We start from the raw sequence: 24,777 nt of genomic DNA, 5'->3' as shown, positions 1-24,777 counted from the left end.
CTTTCATGTTTTCCAAAATGTGGCTCTTTCTTAAGTTTCACCACGACTGCTGAATAGGGATAAACTTAGTTAAGAAACTACAACCAGGGAATTCCTGTTGTGGCTCAACGGGTTATGAACCAGACTTGTATCCATGAGGATGCAGGTTTGATCCCTGGCCTCGCTCAGTGGGTTAAGGATCTGGCATTGCTGTGAGCTGTGGCATAGGTCGCAGACATGGCTCAGATCTGGTGTTGCTGTGGCTGTGGCCGGCAGCTGCAGCTCCAATTCAACCCCTAGCCTGAGAACTTCCATATGCTGCATGTTCGGCCCTAAAAAAGCAAAAAAAAAAAAAACCCAAAAAACTACAACCAGAACCTCTCATGGATCAAAGCAAAATCCCAAAATAATTTCTAAACTTTAACTTTGAAAAGTTGGGCTAAAACATTCATTTCCTATCCCTTTAGGATCTACCTGCTTGCTAATGGCATTATACAAATAGAACTTTTAAAATGTGAAGGGTAATTTTAATCTCATCAGCCAGATTTGCCAAAATGTAATTATGTGCTCAACAGGATTAATAATAGTTCCTTTTTTTTTTTTTTTGGAAGTTTTGGGGGTTTTTTTTTTTTTTTTTTTTTTTTTTTTTTTTGCTATTTCTTGGGCCGCTCCTGCGGCATATGGAGGTTCCCAGGCTAGGGGTCGAATCGGAGCTGTAGCCACCGGCCTACGCCAGAGCCACAGCAACTCGGGATCCGAGCTGTGTCTGCAACCTACACCACAGCTCACAGCAACGCCGGATCGTTAACCCACTGAGCAAGGGCAGGGACCAAACCCGCAACCTCATGGTTCCTAGTCGGATTCGTTAACCACTGCGCCACGACGGGAACTCCCTTTTTTTTGGAAGTTTTTTAGGCTGGCTCCTAAAGGAGACATAAAGAGAAGAACACTTGGGTGTGTTACACCAATGCTCCTATGAAAACCAGGGGTTGACGCTTCAAATCTCCAGTCATCACTTCAAAATTACTCTCAAACGTGGTATATGCTGGTTATTTCAGCTCTTCGCTTGGTTTCAAATATCATGGGTATTAAGAATTCGATTTTTTTAAAAAAAGAATGAAATTTTGCCATTTGCAGCAACATGGATGGACTTGGACGGTACCATGTTAAGTGAAATAAGTCAGACAAAAATTTCGGTATGATATTCACTTACATGTGGAATCTAAAAAATACAACAAAGTGGTGACTATAACAAAAAAGAAGCTGACCCACAGATATAGAGAACCAACATGGTTACCACTGGGTAGATGGAAGGGGGGAGGGGCAGTTCTTGAGATCCTACTATGTGCCTAATACTGTATTGGGTATTCTACATCAGCTTCTTCTCCAGCCGCCTTAGGTGAAGGGCTGGGTTTTTTCCCCTCAATCCTTTACAGAACAAAAGTTTTAAAATACAATAAAATCAGCACCGAGAAAAAAAGACACAAAATACAAGTCCCAAGTTTTACTTTTAAGTTCAACAGATATAAAACTACTCTAGAAATCTGTTATGAAGTTTCTAAATGCTTACTCTCTATTTCTGTACTTACCTTTTCATTATAGGTAACAGTTCATGGTATGCGGCCCATACTTAGAGTAGCATTGCTCTACATGCAACCTATTTAATTTTCCAAAGTAATTATTCAAAAGCCTCCAAGCTCTTGGTAATGACAATAGGCTAATGTTACTCGGTGTCGTCTGAGAAAAAAAGCTGGATTAAATGATCTCAGGATCTCTTGCAGCCCTACAAATTCTGTGATTCTGAATAATGAAGATGTGATGTAACTAGTAAACAAAACCCTCACAGCCAACAACGGCTACTTCTGTCACACCATCAGAGTGAATAAAAGGGGAAAAGCAATAAGAAGAGGGAAGAATAAGCTCAGAGAAAAGTCATAAGAATTTAACTGGGAAGCAGATACTGACAGTGAGGAGATAACAGTTGTGTAAGAGGATACAACAGCTTTTATTTGGGACCATTTAGGGTGAGGGTGCATCTCTACTACAAATCAGCCTATAAAAATGGACACAGTAGTAATTAAATCTACATCATAAAAAAGAAAGTTTAAAATATAAAAGAAAATATAAAAGAAATGAGAGTTTTGACAGGTGACAAGTCAACTAGATGTGTATACATCGATGCTAAAGCCTACATAGGCTTAATCATTAGCTTGCTGTGTCTACTCCACACATGCCCTGAAGACTCCTGGATTTAGAAGTCCTCGGTTATTGATCTGTCACTGACCACTGACTCAGTTATACAAACCTTCTTTAAATCTCAGAGAGTACCATGTTCTACAGGGCCCCCCATATCCTGTTTTGTTTTGTTTTTTTACTTTTTTGTATGTGTGTGTTTTGTTTTTGTCTTTTTAAATTTATTTATTTATTTTTTTAAAGATTTTTATTTTTTCCATTATAGGTAGTTTACTGTTTTTGTCTTTTTTTTAATCTTTATTGTACAGGCCCACATATTAACATGCATTCTACAAACTGCAGGCAAAGGAAGAGCCATGAAGTATAGTACTATATACACATTTAAAAAGCAGTCCTGGGGGAGTTCCTGTTGTGGCGCAGTGGAAACAAATCCAACTAGTATCCATGAGGTTGCAGGTTCGATCCTTGCCCTCCATCAGTGGGTCAGGGATCAGGTGTTGCCATCAGCTGTGGTGTAGCTTGCAGAAATGGCTCGGATCCCAAGTTGCTGTGGCTGTGGCGTAGGCCAGCAGCTGTAGCTCCCATTCAACCGCTAGCCTGGGAACCTCCATAGGCCATGGGCACAGCCCTTAAAAGCAAAAATAAAATAAAATAAAAACCAGTCCTGGAGTTCCTGCTGTGGCTTAGCAGGTTAAGAACCCAACTAGAAACCATGAGGATACCGGTTCGATCCCTGGCCTCACTCAGCAGGTTAAGGATTCAGCAATGCTGTAGACTGTAATGTATGTCCAATTCAACCCCTAGCCTGGGAACTTCCAGATGCAGAGAGTTCAGCCCTAAAAAAAAAATAAAAAATAAAAACCAGTTCTGGAGTTCTCTCATGGGTTAAGGACTCGGCGTTGTCACTGCAGTGGCTCAGCTCACTGCTGGTGGGGCTTGATCCCTGGCCTAGGAATTTCCATATGCCTCAGGAACAGCCAAAAAAAAGGCCTGTGCAAGATATATAGTTGCTTACCATATATGCACCTAGCAGGGAGGGTGACATTTTAGCACCAAAGAGAGCTAGTTAGAGAAAAATGAATCTGCTCTAGTTCTGGTTAACTCTATCTGCCCCAATTATGTGGAATTATCACATGGTTGTGCAATCAGAGAACCTCTGAACTAAAAAGTCCTTCCTTAGATCTCCTGTTGTGGCTTAGCGGTAACAAACCCAACAAGTTCCATGAGGACATGGGTTCGATCCCTGGCCCCAATCAGTGGGTTAAGGATCCAGCGTTGCTGTAAGCTGCAGTATAGGTCGCAAACATGGCTCAGATCTGGTGTTGCTGTGGCTGTGGTGTAGGTTGGCAGCTGCAGCTCGGATTGACTCCTAGCCTAGGAACTTCCATATGTTTCAGGTGCCCCTCCCCCAAGGAAAAAAAAAAAAAAAAAGTCCTGCCTCCTTTGCTATGCATGGTACTTAAAGTATAGTTTCTATCTATACTCTCTGGAACCGTGCCACACATACAACTGTTCATATCTGTTTGAAAGACTCATTGTTTTAGTTGTGGTTTTTTTGTTTTGGTTTTTTTGTCTTTTCAGGGCCACATCCACGGCATGTGGAGGTTCCCAGAATAGGGGTCTAATTGGAGCTACAGCTGCCGGCCTACGCCACAACCACAGCAACTTGGGATCCGAGCCGAGTCTCCAACCTACACCACAGCCCATGGCAACACTGGATCCTTAATCCACTGAGCAAGGCCAGGGATCGAACCCGCAACCTCATGGTTCCTAGTTGGATTCACTTCTGCTGAGCCATGACGGGAACTCCCGGTTTCAGTTGTTTCAGAGTTTTCCCATTGGTCTGCTATCAGGGCTAAAGCTGCCCTTGGTAATAAGGCTATTTTATTTTTGTTTTCTAAATGTTATGTTTCTAAGTTTTTTTCATACCCTAATATTCTCAAAGGGTACAACTACCTCTATCACCTTTGTGGACTGTTGCCTTCTGAAAGCTAATTTCATCCAGAGGGAAGAGCAAAGGCTCTGAAGAAGGGAGCTCTTGGGACCTGCCAAGTCTGACTTATGAAGAACACCAGGATGCCAAGGTGGCTTCAGTGCAGCAAAGGGAAGGAGGGTGCATAGTAGGAGCTGAAATCCAGAGGTATCAGTTTATATGTGCATTAAATACATTTAGGGAAAAGCACTGGCTCCTTTGCTATACATGGTACTTAAAGTATAGTTTCTATCTATACTCTCTGGAACCCTGCCACACATATAACTGTTCATATCTGTTTGAAAGGAGAGAAAAAAAGAGGAGAGGCTAGGAAAGACACCGTTCCCTGAACTCCTCTTTGAACCTTAAGAATTTTGAACCATGTAATGCTTTCCTAAAATTTTAAATTAGGAGTTCCCACCCTGGCTCAGCAGTAATGAACCCGACTAGTATCCATGAAGATGTGGGTTCTATCCCTGGCCTCGCTCAGTGAGTTAAGTATCTGGCATTGCAATGAGCTGTGGTGTAGGTTGCAGTCTCGGCTTGGAGCCTGCATTGCTGTTGGCTGTGGCGTAGGCCAGCAACTGCGGCTCTGATATGACCCCCGAATGTGTGGCCCTAAAAAGCAACAACAACAAATTTTAATTAAATAAAGTACTTCATGAAGCCACGGACTTCACATGTAATTTATATATTATATGATCATAAATATGAACTTAATTATGAATATTAAAATAAACAATGAAACAATGAAATGATCCTATCAATTTATACAGTACAGCAGAGCTCCAAAGCCTCTCATTTTGCCTTATGGTAAATACACCTACATAATCACATATGTGTGTTGTAGCATACTTAAATAGAAGAATCTCACCATTTATAGAAACTATTTCCCGGAGTTCCCGTCGTGGCTCAGAGGTTAACAAATCCGACTAGGAACCATGAGGTTGCGGGTTCGATCCCTGGCCTTGCTCAGTGGGTTAAGGATCCAGCATTGCTGTGAGCTGTGGTGTAGGTCGCAGATGCAGCTCGGATCCCGAGCCACTGTGGCTGTGGCTGGGGCCGGGGCTGGGGCTGGCGGCTACATATGCCTCTGCAGCGGCCCAAGAAATGGCAAAAAAAATAAAAAACTATTTCCCTGGAGTTCCCTGGTGGCACAGCAGGTTAAGGATCCGTTGTTGCCTCTGCTGTGGCTCAGATCTGTGGTGCAGGTTCAATCTCTGGCCTCAGAACTTCCACATGCCATGAGTAGGGCCAAAAAAACCCCAGAACTATTTTCCTTAATAAATTAAAAAACTTTTCAATAGGATTGCTTGATTAAAAATCCAACAATAGAGAACTGGGTAAATAAATCACTGAACATCCATATAATGAAACACCATGCAGACTTTAATATCTATGCAGATATTCAAAATTATAATCTCAGTAACACCAGAAGTTTTGGAGAAATGTTCCCCCCAATAACATCAATGTTAAATGACAAAGACAAGACACAAAATGTATATACAATGATCTTGATTTCTTAAAATATCTGTGTGCAAGTGTACATGCACAGAAAAAAGTCTGAAGGGAGACGCATGAAAATATAAACTCAACTCATCTCTAGGTGGTGGTAATAGGAGTGATTTTATTTTCTTTATACTTTTTTTACATCTTGCAAATTTGTTACATTTTAATTTTTGAAATTTTAGGCATTTTTGTAATGTTTAAACAAATTATGATTAGTAACATTATGCTAATCAGTAACTAGATTATGCTAAATCATATAACTTTGTATTGAGTGGCACTTCCACTCAATAAAAACCAGTAAAGGACAAAGCTGACTAAAAACGCTGAAAAAAAAACTCTACGTGGAAAAGTTCAAAATAAACAGAATATTGCTCAAGTTCACTACCTAATCACAGAACAACTAAGTTAAACAAAAATTCAGGAGTTCCTGTTGTGGCGCAGCAGAAAAGAATCCCACTACGAACCATGGGGTTGTGGGTTGGATCCCTGGCCTCGCTCAGTGGGTTAAGGATCCGGTGTTGCCGTGAGCTGAGGTGTAGGTCACAGACGCTGCTCGGATCCCAAGTTGCTATGGTTGTGGCATAGGCCGGCAGCAACAGCTCCGATAAGACCCCTAGCCTGGGAACCTCTGTACACCACGAGTGTGGCCCTAAGAGGCATAAAAAAAAAAAAAAAAAAAAAATTCATTCAAATTCATTAAGATTTTTAGAATGGGAGTTCCCGTCCTGGCACAGTGGTTAACGAATCCGACTAGGAACCAGGAGGTTGCAGGTTCGATTCCTGCCCTTGCTCAGTGGGTTAACAATCCGGCATTGCCGTGAGCTGTGGTGTAGGTTGCAGACGCAGCTCGGATCCTGCGTTGCTGTGGCTCTGGCGTAGGCCAGTGGCTACAGTTCCAATTCAACCCCTAGCCTGGGAACCTCCATATGCCGCGGGAGCGGCCCAAGAAATAGCAGCAACAACAACAACAGACAAAAGACAAAAAAAAAAAAAAAAGATTTTTAGAATGATGATAAAAGCAAGGTGTTTTCAATTAACTCCCTCTAATCTAGGTGTTTTCAGAAATCTCTCAGGAATTTATTATTCTCTACACAAAATTCATTATGCTCTACACAAAAATCAAAAATCTTAACCCCATATTATCCTCATTCCAGCATTAACAACATTTATTACAACTGTTGGGATGTGTTCTCTCTTCTTATGTAAAAAGCAGGAGTTTCCATTGTGGTGCAATGGTTAACGAATCCAACTGGGAACCATGATGTTGCAGGTTCGATCCCTGGCCTTGCTCAGTGGGTTAAGGATCCGGTGTTGCCATGAGCTGTGGTATAGCTTGCAGACGCAGCTCGGATCCCGAGTTGCTGTGGTTCTGGTGTAGGCCGGCGGCTACAGCTCGGATTCGACCCCTAGCCTGGGAACCTCCATATGCTGTGGGAGCGGCCCTAGAAATGACAAAAAAAAAAAAAAAAAAAGAGTAGGTTTCCAAAGGTGGAGGTGGAGTTCCCAGGGCAATGGAATCCCATAAGCCAAGACTATAGGAGTAAATGTGGTGAGTTTGTAAAATATGGGAGGAGGAGGAGTAAGGATTAATGAGATAAGACTGGAAAGGTATATGGAGTCAAATCAGAGCCACCTTGAATTATTATTTTGTTTTGCAGGAAATGGGAAGCCACCGAAGATTTGAGAAAGAAGTTAACATAACTGTGCTTTAAGAAGATTACTCTGGCAGCCAAGTGTAGTGTGGGCTGTGCAGTTCTTATTCAATTGTTCGTTTGTTTGTTTTTGTTTTTTGTCTTTTTAGGGCCGAACCCTTGGCATATGGAGGTTCCCAGGATAGGAGTCTAACTGGAGCTACAGCTGCTGCCTACGCCACAGCCACAACTTGGGATCCAAGCCGCATCTCCGACCTACACCACAGCTCATGGCAATGCTGGACCCTTAACCCACTGAGCGAGGCCAGGGATGGAACCCACAACTCAATGTTACTAGTCAGATGTTTCCGCTGCGCCATGACGGGAACTCCTGTGCAGATCGTATTTACAATAGCTGCCATTAACTACAGTTTCAGAGATCATAAGTTATTAAGATTAAATGCTGGAAAAAAAAAAGAAGAAGAAGAAAAGGAGTTCCCCTCGTGGCGCAGTGGTTAACAAATCCGACTAGGAACCATGAGGTTGCGGGTTCGGTCTCTGCCCTTGCTCAGTGGGTTAAGGATCCAGCGTTGCCGTGAGCTGTGGTGTAGGTTGCAGACTCGGCTCGGATCCCGCATTGCTGTGGCTCTGGCCTAGGCCGGCGGCTGCAGCTCCCATTCAACCCCTAGCTTGGGAACCTCCATATGCCATGGGAGCGGCCCAAGAAATAGCAAAAAGACAAAAAAAAAAAAAAAAAAAAAAAAAAAAAAAGATTAAATGCTGGGAGTTCCCATCGTGGCTCCATAGGTTAAGACCCCGGCTAGTATCCATGAGGACTCTGGTTCAATCCCTGACCTTGCTCAGTGGGTTAAGGATCTGGTATTGCTTTGAGCTGTGGTGTAGGTTGCAGATGAGGCTCAGACATGGCAGTGCTATGGCTGTGGTACAGGCCAGGCAGCTGTAGCTCAAATTGGACTCCTAGCCTGGGAATTTCCATATGCCGAGAGTGCACCCCTAAAAAGACCAAAAAAAAAAAAAAAAAAATTAAGTGCTACCTAAGGCAGAGGTATAGTGAAAAGTACTCAAGAAATGAACCAGAGTCCTAACACTAATTACATGATCTTGAACAAACCACTCTGCTTCTCTACACTTACTTTTTCCCCTAAAATAATAAACACTCCTCTACTGCCTCATGGAGCCACTGAAATGATGACACGAAAACAGCATATAGGAAAGCCCCCAGAAGGCTTGCTAGCCAGAAAGTCTCAATTCTGCATTGTAGCATGAAGGCAGATCATATGTAAATAAAAATGGTCTGGCTATGTTCCAATTAAACTTCATTTTTTTAAAAAAAAAAAAGGACATCTGGATATGACCGTGAGGGCCATAGTTTGCTTACCTCTGTAGAGAGAAGCACTGTCCAATAGAAATAGATGGAATTTAATGTTTCAAAAGGTGAAAAATACACAAAATTAATTTTAGTATATTTTATTTTACTTTTATCTTTTGAGGGCCGCACTTATGGCATATGGAAGTCCTCAGGCTAGGGGCTGAATTGGAGCTGTAGCCACTGGCCTATGCCACAGCCACAGCAACATGGGATCCAAGCTGTGTCTGAGACCTACACCACAGCTCACGGCAATGCCGAATACCCGACCCATTCGAGCAACGCCAGAGACTGAACCTACATCCTCGTGGATACTAGTCAGATTCATTTCCACTGAGCCAAGATGGGAACTCCCTAATTTTAGTGTATTTTAATTTAAATAATATATTTTACTTAATCCACCATATTCAAAATATTATCATTTCAACATTTAATCAATTTAGACATTATTAGTGAGATATTTTACATCTTTTTTGTATGAAGTCTTCAAAATCTGATAGTATTTTACAGTTTCAGCATGCTTCATTTCTGACTAGCCACATTTCAAGCACTCAATAGCCACATGTGGGTAGTAGCTATCAATCGGACAGCACAGTTCTGGAGGCTATTTAAGTACAACTGCTAAACTTTGACAATACAAGATAAAATAAGAATTTGAACAATAAAAGAAACCACAATCCTATAACTGTACTCTACAGAGAAGATGAAAGCAAAATGAATTTTGAACTTGAAAAATAATGTTCTACTGGGATACCAACTGTTATTGCTTGAGGCGACCTGTATAAAATGGTTCATTATTCGAATGTAAGATATCAATATAAAGTATGTTAATGAATTTTTATTCCCAGAGCTTCAGTTGACCAACATTCTCCCCAGACAAGGGGTGGGGGGAGAACCAAAATATTTGGTGAACAAAAAACTGTTCTGGAGTTCCCATCGTGGTGCAGTGGTTAACGAATCCGCCTAGGAACCATGAGGTTGCGGGTTCAGTCCCTGCCCTTGCTCAGTGGGTTAACGATCCGGCGTTGCTGTGGGCTGTGGTGTAGGTTGCAGACGCGGCTCGGATCCCACGTTGCTGTGGCTCTGGCATAGGCTAGTGGCTACAGCTCCGATTCGACCCCTAGCCTGGGAACCTCCATATGCTGCAGGAGCGGCCCAAGAAATAGCAAAAAGACAAAAAAAAAACAAAAACTGTTCTTTTTCAAAAGAAATGCTTGTCACTTTTTAGCAGGTATTTTCTTTTTTTTCTTTGCTTTTTTTTTAGGGCCACACCCATGGCATATGGAGATTCCCAGGCTAGGGGTCCAATCGGAGCTGTAGCTGCTGACCTACACCACAGCCACAGCAACTCAGGATCCAAGCTGCGTCTGTGACCTACACCGCAGCTCATGGCAACACCGGATCCTTAACCCACTGAGCAAGGCCAGGGATCAAACCTGAGTCCTCACGGATGCTAGTCAGATTCGTTAATGGCTGAGCCACGATGGGAACTCCCTAATTTTCTTAAAAAAAAAAAAAGCTTGTTAATGATACCATGTTTGGCAAAAATTAGATTATCCGAGAGAAAAAAATCAGATCACCCAAGAAAATTATTATGAGCTAATAGCGTGTAATCAGTAGATAATGGGGGAAAAAAAACATAGAAGGATAACATTTTCTACCACAGAAAACATTAAGGAGTTTCCAAAATGTGATCACTTTTATTTCAAACAGTTACAAACTATGCTGGTCTTCAGCAAACTTCAACCAAAAAGAGAGACATGCTGGCAGAAAGACTATCTATTTCAGGGGCCGCTAATCTTCACAAGTTTAGTGAAGCTATCAACACTTTTTAGATAAAATTTTTAAAATGCATAAAACAAAAGACATGGTATTTTAAGAAACCAATTACAGGGGTTCCGTGGTGGCAGAGTGGGTTAAAGAGCCAGTGTTATCACTGCTATGGCTCTGTGTTTTGACACAGGTTTGATCCCTGGCCCAGGTTCAATCCGTGGCCTAGGAATTTCTGCATGCCACAGGCATGGCCAAAAAAAAATAAAAGAAAAAAGAAACCAATTAAAGTATACTAAAATATAGTTATCAAAACACTTTAAGAAACAAATCTGGGAGTTCCTGTCGTGGCTCAGTGGAAATGAATCTGAGTAGTATCCATGAGGAGACAGGTTCGATCTCTGGCCTTGCTCAGTGGGTTAAGGATGAGCTGTGGTATAGGTCGCAGACATGGCTCAGATACTTCGTTGCTGTGGCTGTGGTGTAGTCTACCGGCTACAACTCCAAATCAACCCCTAGCCTGGGAACCTCCATATGCCGTGGGTGTGGCCCTAAAAAGACAAAAAAAAAAAAGAAAAGAAAAGAAAAGAAAAGAAAAAAATCTGTGATCTCAATATAGGAACTTCATTATTAATACACTGAATAACAAGATCTAATGCTTACCATAATTTCTAAGTGATGGTGAGCATAAACAATATTTCAAGATATGTTCAACAACTGAAATATGTTATGAAAATATCTATGATTTCTACTGGTTACAAGGTCACAGGTACTGGCAATACTATTAGGGTTTATTGACTATATTCATAATAGAAGGAAATGCTGAGTTCTAGCTAAAGGTATGAGCAAGTAAAGATAAAATTCTTACCATCCAACCAAGTTCACAGACCTTCCCCCCCTCCCCGAATTCTATTCAGGTTCAAAACCCCTGAAGGAAAGGAAATTTTTATTATAAGCTCATCCAAAAAAATTCTTCCTCCAAAGTTCCTCAAATGTATTTTTACCTTTCCACCACTCATTTTGCCCCTTCCTATATTAAATAAACCAATAGTTGTCTTTCAGTCATCCTACAACTGGATGATCAGGAAGGGATTCATATCAAGAATTAAAGAAGGCAATTCTTCTACTATGTGCTGCTGTTTTGTTTGTTTGTTTATTTGTCTTTTTAGGGCCGCACCTGGGACATATGGAAGGTCCCAGGCTAGGGGTCGAATCAGAGCTACAGCCACCAGCCTATGCCAGAGCCACAGCAATGCCCGATCCAAGCTGCGTCTGCAACCCACACCACAGCTCACAGCAAAACTGGATCCTTAACCCACTGAACAAGGAGGCCAGGGATTGAACCTGTGGCCCGGGGAGCGGTCGTGGCTCAGGGGAAAACGAATCCGACTAGGAACCATGATGTTTTGGGTTTGATCCCTGGCCTTGCTCAGTGGGTTGGGGATCCGGCGTTGCCATGAGTTGTAGTGTAGGTTGCAGATGCGGCTTGGATCCCACGTTGCTGTGGCTCTGGCATAGGTTGGTGGCTGCAGCCCCGATTGGACCCCTAACCTGGGAACCTCCATGTGCCGAGGGAGCAGCCCTAGAAAAGGCAAAAAGACAAAACAAAAAACAAAACAAAAAAACCAAAAAAATCGAACTCCTCCTTTAACATTCTTAATGATTCTATTTCAAGAGTGAGAAAAGCAAACATATCAATAGAGCTAGGAGGCCAGATTTTCTAATCTAGCCTATAAATAGCTGTATCTTTTATATTGGACTTTGTTCATTTGAAATCAGTAATGCAAACTACAGAGCTCAAAGAAAATACAGTAAACACAGAAAAGATCCATTATAAATAAATACAAGCTGAATGTTAATATTTTGTTGGTATAAAACCACTACTTGAACCACACATCTGTAGTTATTAGTGTTGCTAAACCTACAATTTGCATAAAATAGTTTGCAAATCATGTATCTCTTTATTGTTAATCTAAAATTGCTACACACTGTGCTCTGACCTAGTAATTCAGCCGACTGCAGGTTTCAATAGAAACACCAGGGAATCAAGTGTGTCCACTTCAAAGTGTCCCATCTGGAACATTAATTAATTATTCTACAATTGTGTTTAACAGCACTTCATAAGCCCAAAGCTCCACACAAATATACAACATTAATGGGAGAGGAATCATAAAGCACTATAAAAATCTCTTTCAATTATAAACTGCCAATAATAATGGGTTGCAGAAACACACCTTAATAATTACTACTAATTTATAATTTACCAAACTTTATCAAGAAAGTAACACTCCAAACACCAAAAATCTTTTGATTTATAATAATGTGTGTGTGTGCGAATTTAAGAAGGAAATAATAAAAAATTAGTATGGCTATTTCTGGATGATGCTATCAAAAGACATTTCTTTTCTCTCTTATACCTTTAGGTGTTTTCTCTTCTACATCGTCCATATATTACTTCTTTATAATTAAAAAAGTTTTGACAGCATTAAAAATATACTATCAATTATTTTCCATATAGGTCAAAAAAACAGAATTACTCCTTATACTGGCATGTAAACGAGAAAATTTTAAGACATTCTGAACACATTTCAGGGTCTCGGGCATCTCCTCCCAGAGTGGGCAGCTCCCTGGCTCTGCTTCTAGCAGCATCCCCAGACCATCAGAATATGAAGTTGTTGCTCTCTCCTGCCTATATATGGACACAGCCTATATTAACTGGATTACTGACTAACATGAATATATGCCAGGAGGTGAAGGAGATCAAGCCACAAGAGAGGTCCTCTGAAGTGAAGTGATAACAGCTAGGCAGCACTAGTAGAAAACTCTGGCTTCTTTCCAGCTGACCATGATTCGGCAAGGACGTCCAGGTACCCAATTACATCTACTGGACTCATCTTTTAGAGCAGAAGCCACTAGCTTAAGCAAATGATAAATTTAAGCAAACCCACGAGTTCTAAAATGGTCTCTATGAGAGTATGAGGAAAAGAGGTCCTATCAGGCACTGTTTCTTGGGAGTATGAATTGGTATAGTCACTCTGGAGAGCAATTTGGCAGGACCTATTCGAATTTAAAATGGTCACCTGTGACTCAGCAATTCCACTTCTCAGGAACTGCTCTAGAGAAATACTCACATATGTGCACAAATAGGCATGCAAGGATATACAATGAGGGACTGTTTTCAATAGCAAAAAACTACAAACAACCAAGATACCCATTGCAGTAAGCTGAATAATTGCCCCAAAGGTACTCACATCCTAATTCCTGGAGTTTGTAAATGTGACCTTAGATGGCAAAAGGGACTTTGCCGATGTGATTAAATTAAGGATCTTGAGATGGGGAGATTACCCTGGATTATCTGGGTGGGCTCTAAATGTAATCACAAGGGTCCTTATAAAAGGGATCCAGGAAGAGTCAGAGGAGAAAATGGTATGATGACAGATCAGAAACTAGGGTGATGCACTTTGAAGGTTAGAGAAAGAAGCCATAAGCCAAGGAATGAAGATGGCCACTAGAAGCTGTGAAAAAGGCAAGAGAAAGCCTTTCCCCTAGAACCTCCAGAGGGAACCAGATCTGCCAACAACTGACTTTAACCCTATGTGACTCATTTAGGACTTCCAACCTCCAGAAATGTAAAGGAATGTTTGTGTTGTTTTAAACCACTAAATTTGTAATAATGTGTTAGTATAGCAACAGGAAACTAAGACATTTACCAATAAACATTTATCATATAAACTATGGTATTTCTGGAGTCTTGTGCAGCACTATAAAAATGCAGTAGATCTATACGTGGAAACACAGAAAGATCAAAACATACCAATAACTTTTTTGTTTTTGTTTTGTTTTTTGCTTTTTAGGGCTGCACCTATAGCATATGGAAGTTCCCAGGCTAGGGGCTGAATTGGAGCTGTAGCCACCAGCCTACACTACAGCCACAGTGATGCCAGATCCAAGCCACGTCTACGATCTACAGCACAGCTCACAGCAATGCGGGATCCTTAACCCACTGAGCAAGGCCAGGGATCGAACCTGAAACCTCATGGTTCCTAGTTGGATTCGTTTCCGCTGAGCCATGACAGGAATTCCAAGTTGTTGTTTTTTAAAGCAAGTTATAGAGGGAGTTCCTGCTGTGACACAGTGGATTAAGGATTCTTCACTGCCACAGCTGTGATGCAAATCACAGCTAGAGCTCAGATTTGATCCCTGGCCCAAGAAATTCCACATGCTGCAGATATGGCCAAAAATGGGGGAGAGGAGTTCCCGTCGAGGCGCAGTGGTTAACGAATCCGACTAGGAACCATGAGGTTGCGGGTTCGGTCCCTGCCCTTGCTCAGTGGGTTAACGATCCGGCGTTGCCGTGAGCTGTGGTGTAGGTTGCAGACGCGGCTCGGATCCCGCGTTGCTGTGGCTCTGGCGTAGGCCGGTGGCTACGGCTCCGATTCAACCCCTAGCCTGGGAACCTCCATATGCCGCGGGAGCGGCCCAAGAAATAGCAACAACAACAACAAAAGACAAAAAGACAAAAGACAAAAGACAAAAAAAAAAAAAAAAATGGGGGAGAAAAAGTAAATTATATAAAGATATGTCTAGCATCAAAACTTTTATACAAGATTTCCCATTGTGGCACAGCAGAAACGAATCCGACTAGGAACCATGAGGTTGTGGGTTCGATCCCTGGCCTCGCTCGTGTGGGTTAAGGATCCGACACTGCCATGATCTGTGGTGTGGGTAGCAGACACGGCTCAGATCTGGCACTGCTGCGGCTGTGGCATAGACAGGCAACTGTAGCTCCAATTGGACCCCTAGCCTGGGAACCTCCATATGCGGCCCGAAAAAGAAAAAGAAAAAAAAAGTGTTGCGGTTCCCGTTGTAAATGAGCCGTAATGAACCTGACTAGTAACCATGAGGATGCAGGTTTGATCCCTGGCCTCACTCAGTCAGTTAAGGATCTGGTGCTGCCATAAGGTGTGAGCTGCAGTGTGGGTAGCAGATGTGGCTTGGATCCTGTGTTGCTGGCGCTATGGCCAGCAGCTGCAGCTCCACTTCAACCCCTAGCCTGGGAACTTCCACATGCCACACATGCAGATCTAAAAAGCAGAAAGAAAAAAAAAAAAGAAAGAAAAGTGTTTTGGGAGTTCCCGTCATGACGCAGTGGTTAACGAATCCGACTAGGAACCATGAGGTTGAGGGTTCGGTCCCTGCCCTTGCTCAGTGGGTTAACGTGGTGTAGGTCGCAGACGCGGCTCGGATCCCGCGTTGCTGTGGCTTTGGCGTAGGCCGGTGGCTACAGCTCCGATTCAACCCCTAGCCTGGGAACCTCCATATGCCGCGGGATTGGCCCAAGAAATAACAACAACAAAAGACAAAAAAAAAAAAAGAAAAAAGAAAAGTGTTTTGTATACACGTACACATTCAACAATGGTCTTGAAGAACATACAAAAAAATTTATTATTGATTGAACTAAGGTGGAGAGTAGGATGGAGACATTAGTGATGGTAGTCAAAAGGAATTTCAGTTTTACCTGCATTTTTTTATAAGAATGTATTCCTGTATTAGCTTTAAAAAATTTAATAACTACGAAAAATGTTAAAAATGCAGGATCTCTGTTCATAGACATATTCGAATAAAATATTTTAATTACCAAAAAGTGCAAGACCAAAGTAATGGTATACAATCTCTGCAGTTTTATCTCCTTCTGAAGTAACCATGCATCTGTCCCATAGCTGACCACCTGCTGTTACTTACGTTTGTCTACAACTATTGACTAAACATCTTATGAAGCAGACTACACCCCCACCACCACAAATGTAAAACAAGACAGAAAGAGGGGGAAGGGAAGAGAAAGCATGAGGCACTTTCAGGAACTGACAGTCCTGTCATAATTATCACCATAGGTAACTTACATAACTTAGGAAAGAACAGGTGCATGACAATCCACCCAGTAGGTGGCACCTTGTGACAGCCAATATGGAAGCCAAGAAGATAGATAACAATCAAAACTGATTTATTTAGCAAAATCCTAAGCACACAATTGGTGGAAAACTGAAATGAAGACTATTATCTCATCTGTCAGCCAGATTCCAAACAAACTGGGAAGGAAGAGAATTCCAGAGGGATCACAAACACACAAAAAAGCACTATCTCCACTATTCACTACTAGAGAAAAAAGTTGCTGATAGGATAGTTTTGCTTTCATATACAATGAGCAGATAACTAAATATACATAAAATAACTTTTCAGAAAAATAGTACTTCCTAAAGAGAGTTCATATACTGTAAGTACATTATCAAATCCATCCTTATCTAATCTTCACATTAACCCTATTATTATCCCCCTCTTAGAGATGACTAGTCAGTCTAACAGTGGTTTTCTAGCCTTGACCCTGGGCTGGAATCAGATCTATTTCAGCCTCAGCTTTACTACTAACTCTAAAATCTTTGTCAAGTTACTTTATTTCTGTGCTATGGCTTCCTTATCTGTAAAATAAAGATAACAATAGCATCAACCTCAGAAAGTTTCAGTAAGGATTAAATGAGATAATGGGTGGGAAGTGCTTAGCACAGAGCCTGGAATGCAATATGCTGACACTGTTGTCCTGGTGGTGGTAGAAGTGGTGACAATGATGACAAAGAAGTTGCAGTGGAAGAAACCAGGGATTACTAAAGGTAATTGAACTTTCCCAAGGTCACACAGCTAATAACGGGCAGAGCTAGAATTTCAATCCCAGACTGACTCTTTAAATCTGACTTTAACCTCTGGGTAATGCTGCTTCCCATAGTCTCCAGGTCCTTTATCCTAACTTAACAGCTAGCCAGCCATGCCTGAGAGTTTTTGAGCCGTGTGCTAAGGCTCACAGAATACTGTACCAAGATTCAGTGACTCTTATTCCAGTGCTCATTAATTACCTGAGAATTAATTCTGTTGGTGAACAAAAATAGTTTATTCACTTATTCATTAATTCTTCCAAATGTAGAATTTGGAATTCTCTAAAAGTACATAAAAAATTCTATAAAAAGTATTTTCCAAAGAATTCTGACCAAAGGATAATAGGTGGTAGTAGCCTCCTGGGAGAACAGATCAACATTTATGAATTTAAATATCATCTCAAAAATAAAACAAAATAAATAAATATTGTCTCAAAGACTGCACTGAGTGTAACATAAGTATTCAAAGCCTTGACTACTTCAGTTGATCACCTCCAAACCCAAATGCTCCTTCACTTACATGACAAAAAAACAAACACACTCCAAAACTTGCCAAGTCTGTTTCACTTCCTAAATAATATCAGTAAAGCATTCTGGGCTTCTGTGGGTTTTGTTTGCTTGTTTTATTGAGGTATAACTGGCATACAATAAACTGCACATATTTAAAATGTACTGGAGTTCCCTGGTGACCCAAGGGTTAAAGGATCCAGGGTTGCCACTGCTGTGGCTCTGGTGTGATCCCTGGCCCTGGAACTTACACATGCTGCAGGCATGACCAAAAAATAAAACATAGAATTTGATGAGTTTTGACATACGTATGTATACATACAACATGAAACCATCACTACAATCAAAATAGGGAACATAACTATCACCCCAAAAGTTTCCTCATTAGCCTTTGTAATCCTTTCTCCCATCCTTCCTGTCTCCCATCCCATCCCCAGGAAACCACTGATCTGCGTTCTGTAACTACAGATTAGTATACATTTCCTAAAATGTCATATAAACGGAATCTTACAGTGTGTACTTCTGTATGACTGGGTTGTTCCGCTCAGCATAAATCTATTGTGTCAGTGTCAACAGCACATTCATTTTTATTGCTGAGTAGTATTCCATTATAAGAATGGACCACATCTGTTTGTCCATTCACTTGTTGATGGACATTTTGATCATTTCCAATGTTTGATAATAACAAATAAAGCTGCCATGAACAGACATGTTCAAATCTGTGGATAGTGTTGAGGAGGTCGCATAGGAAGAGGGTCCTCGTTAACAAACACAATGAAAAATGAGCAATACTAACCAAAATGCTTGGGTTCAAAATTAGTTTAAACTACACTATATGGTAAAAAATATCTTGGCTACCTTGAGCAAGTCATTTAGCTGTTCTGTCAACATCCACATGTATGATGCCTGTCCCCACCTGGAGTTGGTTAAAAAAAAAGACAGAGAGAGAGACAGGAAACTGAAATCTTCTGGAATTTCCACAAATAAGCTAATGCTTTGGGGTTTGGTTTTTTGGTTTTGTTTTTGTTTTGTCTTATTAGGGCTGTACTGCTGCATATGGAAGTTTCTAGGCTAGGGGTTGAATCCAAACTGTAGCCGATGGCCTACACCACAGCCATAGCAAGGCGGGATCCAAGCGTGTCTGCGAACTACACCACCACTCACAGGAAAGCGGGATCCTTAATCCACTGAGCAAGCAGAGATCAAACCCACATCATCATGGACACTAGTCAGATTCACTTCCGCTGCACCACAACAAGAACTTCAGCTAATGGAGTTTGTAAATTTCTTGTAAATTCCCTTTATTTTAAAAAGACTAATGTTCTATGAAATGCAACACAAAATTCAATAATAATTTGAATAGTCATTTTTAAGCTATCGCTTTTTTTTTTTTGTCTTTTGTCTTTTTAGGGCTGCACCTGCATCATATGGAGATTTCCAGGCTAGGGGTCTAATCCGAGCTACAGCTACCAGCCTACACCACAGCCACAGCCACACGAGATCCAAGCCGCGTCTGCAACCTACATCACAGCTCACGGCAATGCCAGATCCTTAACCCACTGAACGAGGCCAGGGATCGAACCCACAACCTCATGGTTCCTAGTTGGATTCGTTTCCACTGCACCACAACAGGGACTCCAAAGCTACTGCTTTTTTTATTTCTCTTAAATTTATATTTATTTCAAAACCTAGAAAATAATTTCACACATGCTTTCACTCTTTGTCAACAACATAAAATTAAATACAAATAGCCATTTTAAAGGCCAAGAAAGAGCTTTACTCTGCATCTTTAATTCACCCAGAGTAGATTCAAAGTCCTTATCTGCAAGGCCCCACTTGAACTGCATCCCCCACTTCCACCTCCTCTCACTCACTCTCCTCTCCTCCTTTGCTTTCTGGGCTCAGAGCTCCAAACTAAGGATGTTAAGGATGCTTCCCTGTCAGGAACTTGGCTCTTGCTGTCCTCCGTCTAGGATGTGCTTCCCCCAGTAGCCATATGGTACATACACTCTCACTTCCTTCAGGTGTCAAATGCCATCCTGGACTTTCCTTTCCTGCGCACCTCCCAATGTAAACAGAGCCGTTCCTCTGCTGTCCTCAGTATTCTCCATCCCTCTTACCCAGCTGTACTTTTCTCCATAGCATTTATCATTTAACATTTTAAACAGATGTCCTATATTTGACAACTTGCCATTGTCTATATCCCCCAGTTAAAAAAAAAAAAAAGTTTTTTTAAGAGCAAGGATTTTATTTTATCCTCCACTATGTCCCCAATGCCCAGGACAGGGGGCTCAGCTCACCTTTGAATTCCACAAACACTTGTTGAATGAATTTGTTGATTACACACTATGGAGTAAAAAACAAACCAAAAAAACCTTCCTTTAGAATTCACTGGGAAAGGAGTTCCCTTCGTGGCTCAGTGGTTAACGAATCTGACTAGGAACCATGAGGTTGCGGGTTTGATCCCTGGCCTCGCTCAGTGCATTAAGGATCCGGTGTTGCCGTGAGCTATGGTGTAGGCCGCAGACTCGGCTCAGATCTGGCGTTGCTGTGGCTGTGGTGTAGGCTGGCAGCTGTAGCTCCGATTAGACCCCTAGCCTGGGAACCTCCATATGCCACAGGTGCTGCACTGGAAAAGACAAAAAAAAAAAGAATTCACTGGGAAGAAAAATTTTAATTCAAATGCTCTGATGTTGCTTTAATTAAAATGCTAAGGCAATGTTGATCTACTGCTTAGGATGGGTTCTTTTTTCAGATTGACATTTAACTTTGAGCATCACTTACAGAGTGAAAAGAACACTGGAATTCAAAGGCAGGAAAGCCAGGGTCTAGTCTTTTGCCCTGCAGTAACCAGCTATGTAACCAAGCCAAAACCTTTCCTGCTCTCAGATAACTTCTCTCTAAAACGAAGGAAACAGGAATTCCCTTGTGGTGCAGCGGGTTAAGGATCTGGTGTTGTCACCTCAGTGGCTTGGGTAGATGCTGTAGCTCGGGTTCGATCCCTTGCATATGCCGCAGGCATGGCCAAAATAAACAAATAAATAAAATCAGAGAAACGATGTCTGTAAGATTATTCCATGCTCTAAAATTCTGAGATGCTACTGCAGCTAGTACAGTCTTATATGTTAAGGTTGCCAATCACAGTCAGCTTAGTTTGAGTCTTATCTTTCTCGTCTTTTAGGGCTGCACCCAAGGCATATGGAAGTTCCCAGGCTAGGGACTGAATCTGAGCTGCAGCTGCAGGCCTACGCCACAGACATACCAATGCCAGATCTGAGCCACATCTGTGACCTAATCCACAGGTGATGGCAACGCCATATCCTTAACCCACTGAGCGAGGCCAGGAATTAAATCCTGGTCCTCATGGATAGTTGGGTTCATTATTCTGAGCCACGAAAGGAACACCGAATCTTACCTTTCTTAATCCAAAATTGTTAACTGAAAGATTCTCTATAACTATAAAACTCCGTAAAAACTGGTCATTTTCACCCAGATGTCCAATGGGAGGAGAGGCTTACAAAAGTATACTTTTTAGGGGTGGTAGCATTTCAAAAGTTAGTTTTTAAAAACCTGATGCACCACTAATCTTCATCAAATATAAAAAGCATAAGTCACTAGAAAGGAAATAAAGACATTTATTACTCTATCGTTAGCCAGTTATTAAATTTAAAATAATTTATAAATATGAGTGCTATACCTGTATGAAGGGAGAAGAATATTAAGATTAGGAGCAGATGTGTTGGAGACCAACAGACCTGGGTTAACATCCAGATTCTCTTCTCTGACTATGTGATCATGAGCAAGTTGCCTACCTCCCCTGCACTTTACTTGCCTCCTCAGTACATGAGTACAATATATACAACTGTTACAACATGTAACAATATTTAGCTATGAGGATTTTTTTTTTCCTGGCATTCAGAGGTTCCAGGGCCAGGATAAACCCGTGCCACAGCTGCAACCCCAGCTACAGCAGTGACAATGCTGAATCCTTAACCCACTGAGCCACCAGGGAACTCCAAGATTCTTTATTTTTTTAATATTTTAAGTTTTGTTTGGTTTTTTTTTTTTTTTTTTTTTGTCTTTTTAGGGCTGTGCCCACGCATATAGAGGTTCCCAGGCTGCAGCCTCCAGCCTACGAGACAGCCATAGCCGCACCAGATCCAAGCCAAGGCTGCGACCTACACCATAGCTCATGGCAACGTCAGATCCTTGACCCACTAAGTGAGGCCAGGAATTGAACCTGTGTCCTCATCAATGCTAGTCAGATTCATTTCCACTGAGCCACAATGGGAACTCCCTTTTTTTTTTTAAACCAAGATCCTTTTGAGAATTCAATAAGATGATGCCTGACACACAGGATATATTTAAACAGTATTATTATTAATTAAATGTGAAGGCACCCACAAACACAAACCTAACAGCCACAAAGACATCCTTAGCTACCCATTTTTCCTGATACTATGTAACCTATATAACACATGGAAAGAAATGGAAAAAGTTCTGACTACTGTCAGAAATGTTTATCTCCCACATATAATGGTTTCTGAGAGATCAGATCATAAAAAAAAAAAAAAAAAAAATTGAGAGTTTTTAAAAAAAATCTTCCAGGCCAGAGAGGTTCTTTCTTTTAAAATCATTCTTCTATGGAAATACCTGACCAATACTCAGTGCACTTATACAGTAAACATCTTAGGAAAGCCAACTTAACAGTTCAGGTATTTTTAACTACTCCTACACTTAGTCCTAAAAACAAATAAATTATATACATATACAATTTTGGGATCTGTGAACTTAGTCTCTAAGGAACAAAGAGCATCTGATTTCCACATTTCACATACAAGAGAGTCAATTAAATCAAAAGATTCCACCATCATAGCACAATATTCCTTGAGTTTTCAAGCAGATAAGACACTCAGACACACCTTGCTTTTTATAAAGGCCCAAATGAGACATAATAAAAATATGATTCCACGTTAGGAATTCCCTACCAATTTGTACCTTCCTTTTTTTTTTTTTTTTTTTTTTTTTTGGTGGCCAGACTATAAGTCAGTTAAGAGTTCACAGTGGGAATGCTGCAACCTCAGCCAGAAATTCAGACAAAAATACAGAGGAACGTATTCGCATCTCAGGCACGTCCAAATGTCTCGGCCAGCAAGGATCTCATCACTGCCATTTCCAGAAACACACAGTAAAGGGTTTTAATCCATTTCTATAAATGTTCCTTGTGCTGAATGCCAAAGTGCCTGCAAAACCGCAAAACACAAAAGATTCCTTGCATTCCGTTTATAGCCAAAAGACAGGCCATCCTCTCCGCACTGTCCCCAGAGAGTCCTCCTTGCGACAGTAAGAATTTCGTGACAACCCATGCTACCTACACGTCAAAATGTCACTCCACAAAGTGGAGGGCGAGCAGTGTCAGCACTGACTGGCCACGATGAACCGATCCTGCCAGTATTCCCACCACTGGGCACACCTGAAACCAAGTGAGGTCGGTGGAAAGTTCCCATCCACCTAGTATATTTTGTTTCCTTCTGCTCCCAAATCCAGCAGCAAAATTGCTGAGATTTCCTTTTGCACCTGCAACGGCTCCTAAGCCTGGGCTTCTCCGCACCACCACCACCATCACCCCGCCCCCAGCTCATCGAAAGGCCTTGCGGCCTAAAACGCCCGTTAACCCCTGCGGAGAGCGCACCAAGGGCTGGTGTAGCATTCCCCTTGCTGTCCACACTGCCCGCTTCCATGACAAAGGCCCGGTGTCAATCCGAGGCACGACACAGAGTAGTTGCTAGATTGCCCATCACTGACTGGCAGCTGCCACTACCTTCTCCCGAAAAACACAAACAACAAAAAACATACACACGCGCGCACACACACACACACACACACACACAACTGGGAAAAGACCGGGGGTGGGGGTGGTTGTAGAGCGTTAAAATTAAAATATCCCCAAAGCTAAGCAGCCTGGGTGTGACCTGGAAGTGAGTCCAAGGGGTCCGTGGGGGAGGGGAGAAAGGGCCCAGGAGGCGGCAGCAGCTCCTCAGGGGCGTGAAGGCCGTGCCGGGTGATCGTCTAATAAAATGCTGGGAGTTGGAACGTTCAAAATGAAACCACAAATGAAATCCCCAGCGGGCTTGAAGCCCCGAGGAGGGAGGGAGGCGGGCGGTCTGCAGACCTGCGGCCGCGGTCCCCACCAGCCTGTCCGGCGCCCACACACACCTGCCGGGGCAGCCTTCCGAGGGGCGGGGGTCTCGGGTCGGGGTAAAGCGGAGATGGGAGGGCTCGACCCTGGGGATGCGGGGCGGATGGACTAATCTGATGGCGGAGGCCGGGGGGAGCCTCTCTCACCTCCAAGTCGGTGTCGGCGGCCTCCGGGGCCCCAAGGATCTCGCTGGGCAGCTCGGCCAGGTCAGTGACCCGGATCAGTCCGTCGTGCAGGAAGATGGTCTCCTCCTTCACCGAGAGCCACTGCGCGGAGTCCGCGGCCGCCGCCGCTGCAGCCGCCGCCGCTGCAGACGAGCCCATGGCCCCGGCTGAGAGGTTGGCGGTGAGAAGGGGCCGCCCGGCCCGGGAAGACGCGAGCAGGAGCCTCCGCGATCACCAGTCCATGGCAGCAGCCTTCGCGCCCGTCTGCAGCGCCCAGATCGCTTCCTCGCCCGTGCAGCTCCGCCCTAGGAGGTCCGAGTCGCCATCCTCCCACCCACGGCCCCGGAGACCCCGGCCCCGCCGCCACCGTCTCTGCCGCCGCCGCCGCCGCCGCCCTGAGGTGCAGGACCCGCCTCTGCTGCTCGGCAGCCAACTGTCAGTGAGACGCCATGTTGGGGGCGGGGCTCCCGGCATGCTCCGCGGAGGGGACAATGCAGGCCCCGCCCACCCTCCTGGCTCCGCCCACCCACCGAGGCCGGGGCAGCCGCGGAACCTCAGCTTTGCGCTTCCCTCAGTCTTGCCGTCCGACTGACCTCCTACGCCTCTTGTCATTCGAGGGCGCCCTGGGTCTGCAGTGCAGAAGAGGGGAAGGAGGGCGCTGCCTCCCCTTCCTCAGGTGTGCACCGATTTCTCTCTGGCCAGGGTCCCCACCCTGCGTAGAGCAAGGAGCTTCACTCCCTGCTTTCAAGTTTAAATGAGATATAC

General features: G+C 42.9%; 1 protein-coding gene across 5 annotated transcripts in view; it reads right to left on the bottom strand.

Annotated features, from left to right (window-relative positions):
- HECTD4 (HECT domain E3 ubiquitin protein ligase 4) overlaps positions 1–24,467 on the bottom strand; it is a 211,227-nt gene extending 186,760 nt beyond the window's left edge. For all 5 annotated transcript variants that reach the window (XM_005657322.3, XM_005657323.3, XM_013990365.2 and 2 more), the window contains exon 1: positions 23,995–24,467. In XM_005657322.3, the coding sequence (XP_005657379.1) occupies positions 23,995–24,171 (177 nt within the window). In that variant the 5' untranslated portion in view covers positions 24,172–24,467. The remainder of the gene's footprint in view (positions 1–23,994) is intronic.

The sequence above is a fragment of the Sus scrofa genome, chromosome 14, assembly GCF_000003025.6.
Source record: "Sus scrofa isolate TJ Tabasco breed Duroc chromosome 14, Sscrofa11.1, whole genome shotgun sequence".
NCBI lineage: Eukaryota > Metazoa > Chordata > Mammalia > Artiodactyla > Suidae > Sus > Sus scrofa.
The sequence above is the reverse complement of the archived record's forward strand: the minus strand, read 5'-3'. Positions and strand labels throughout refer to the sequence as shown.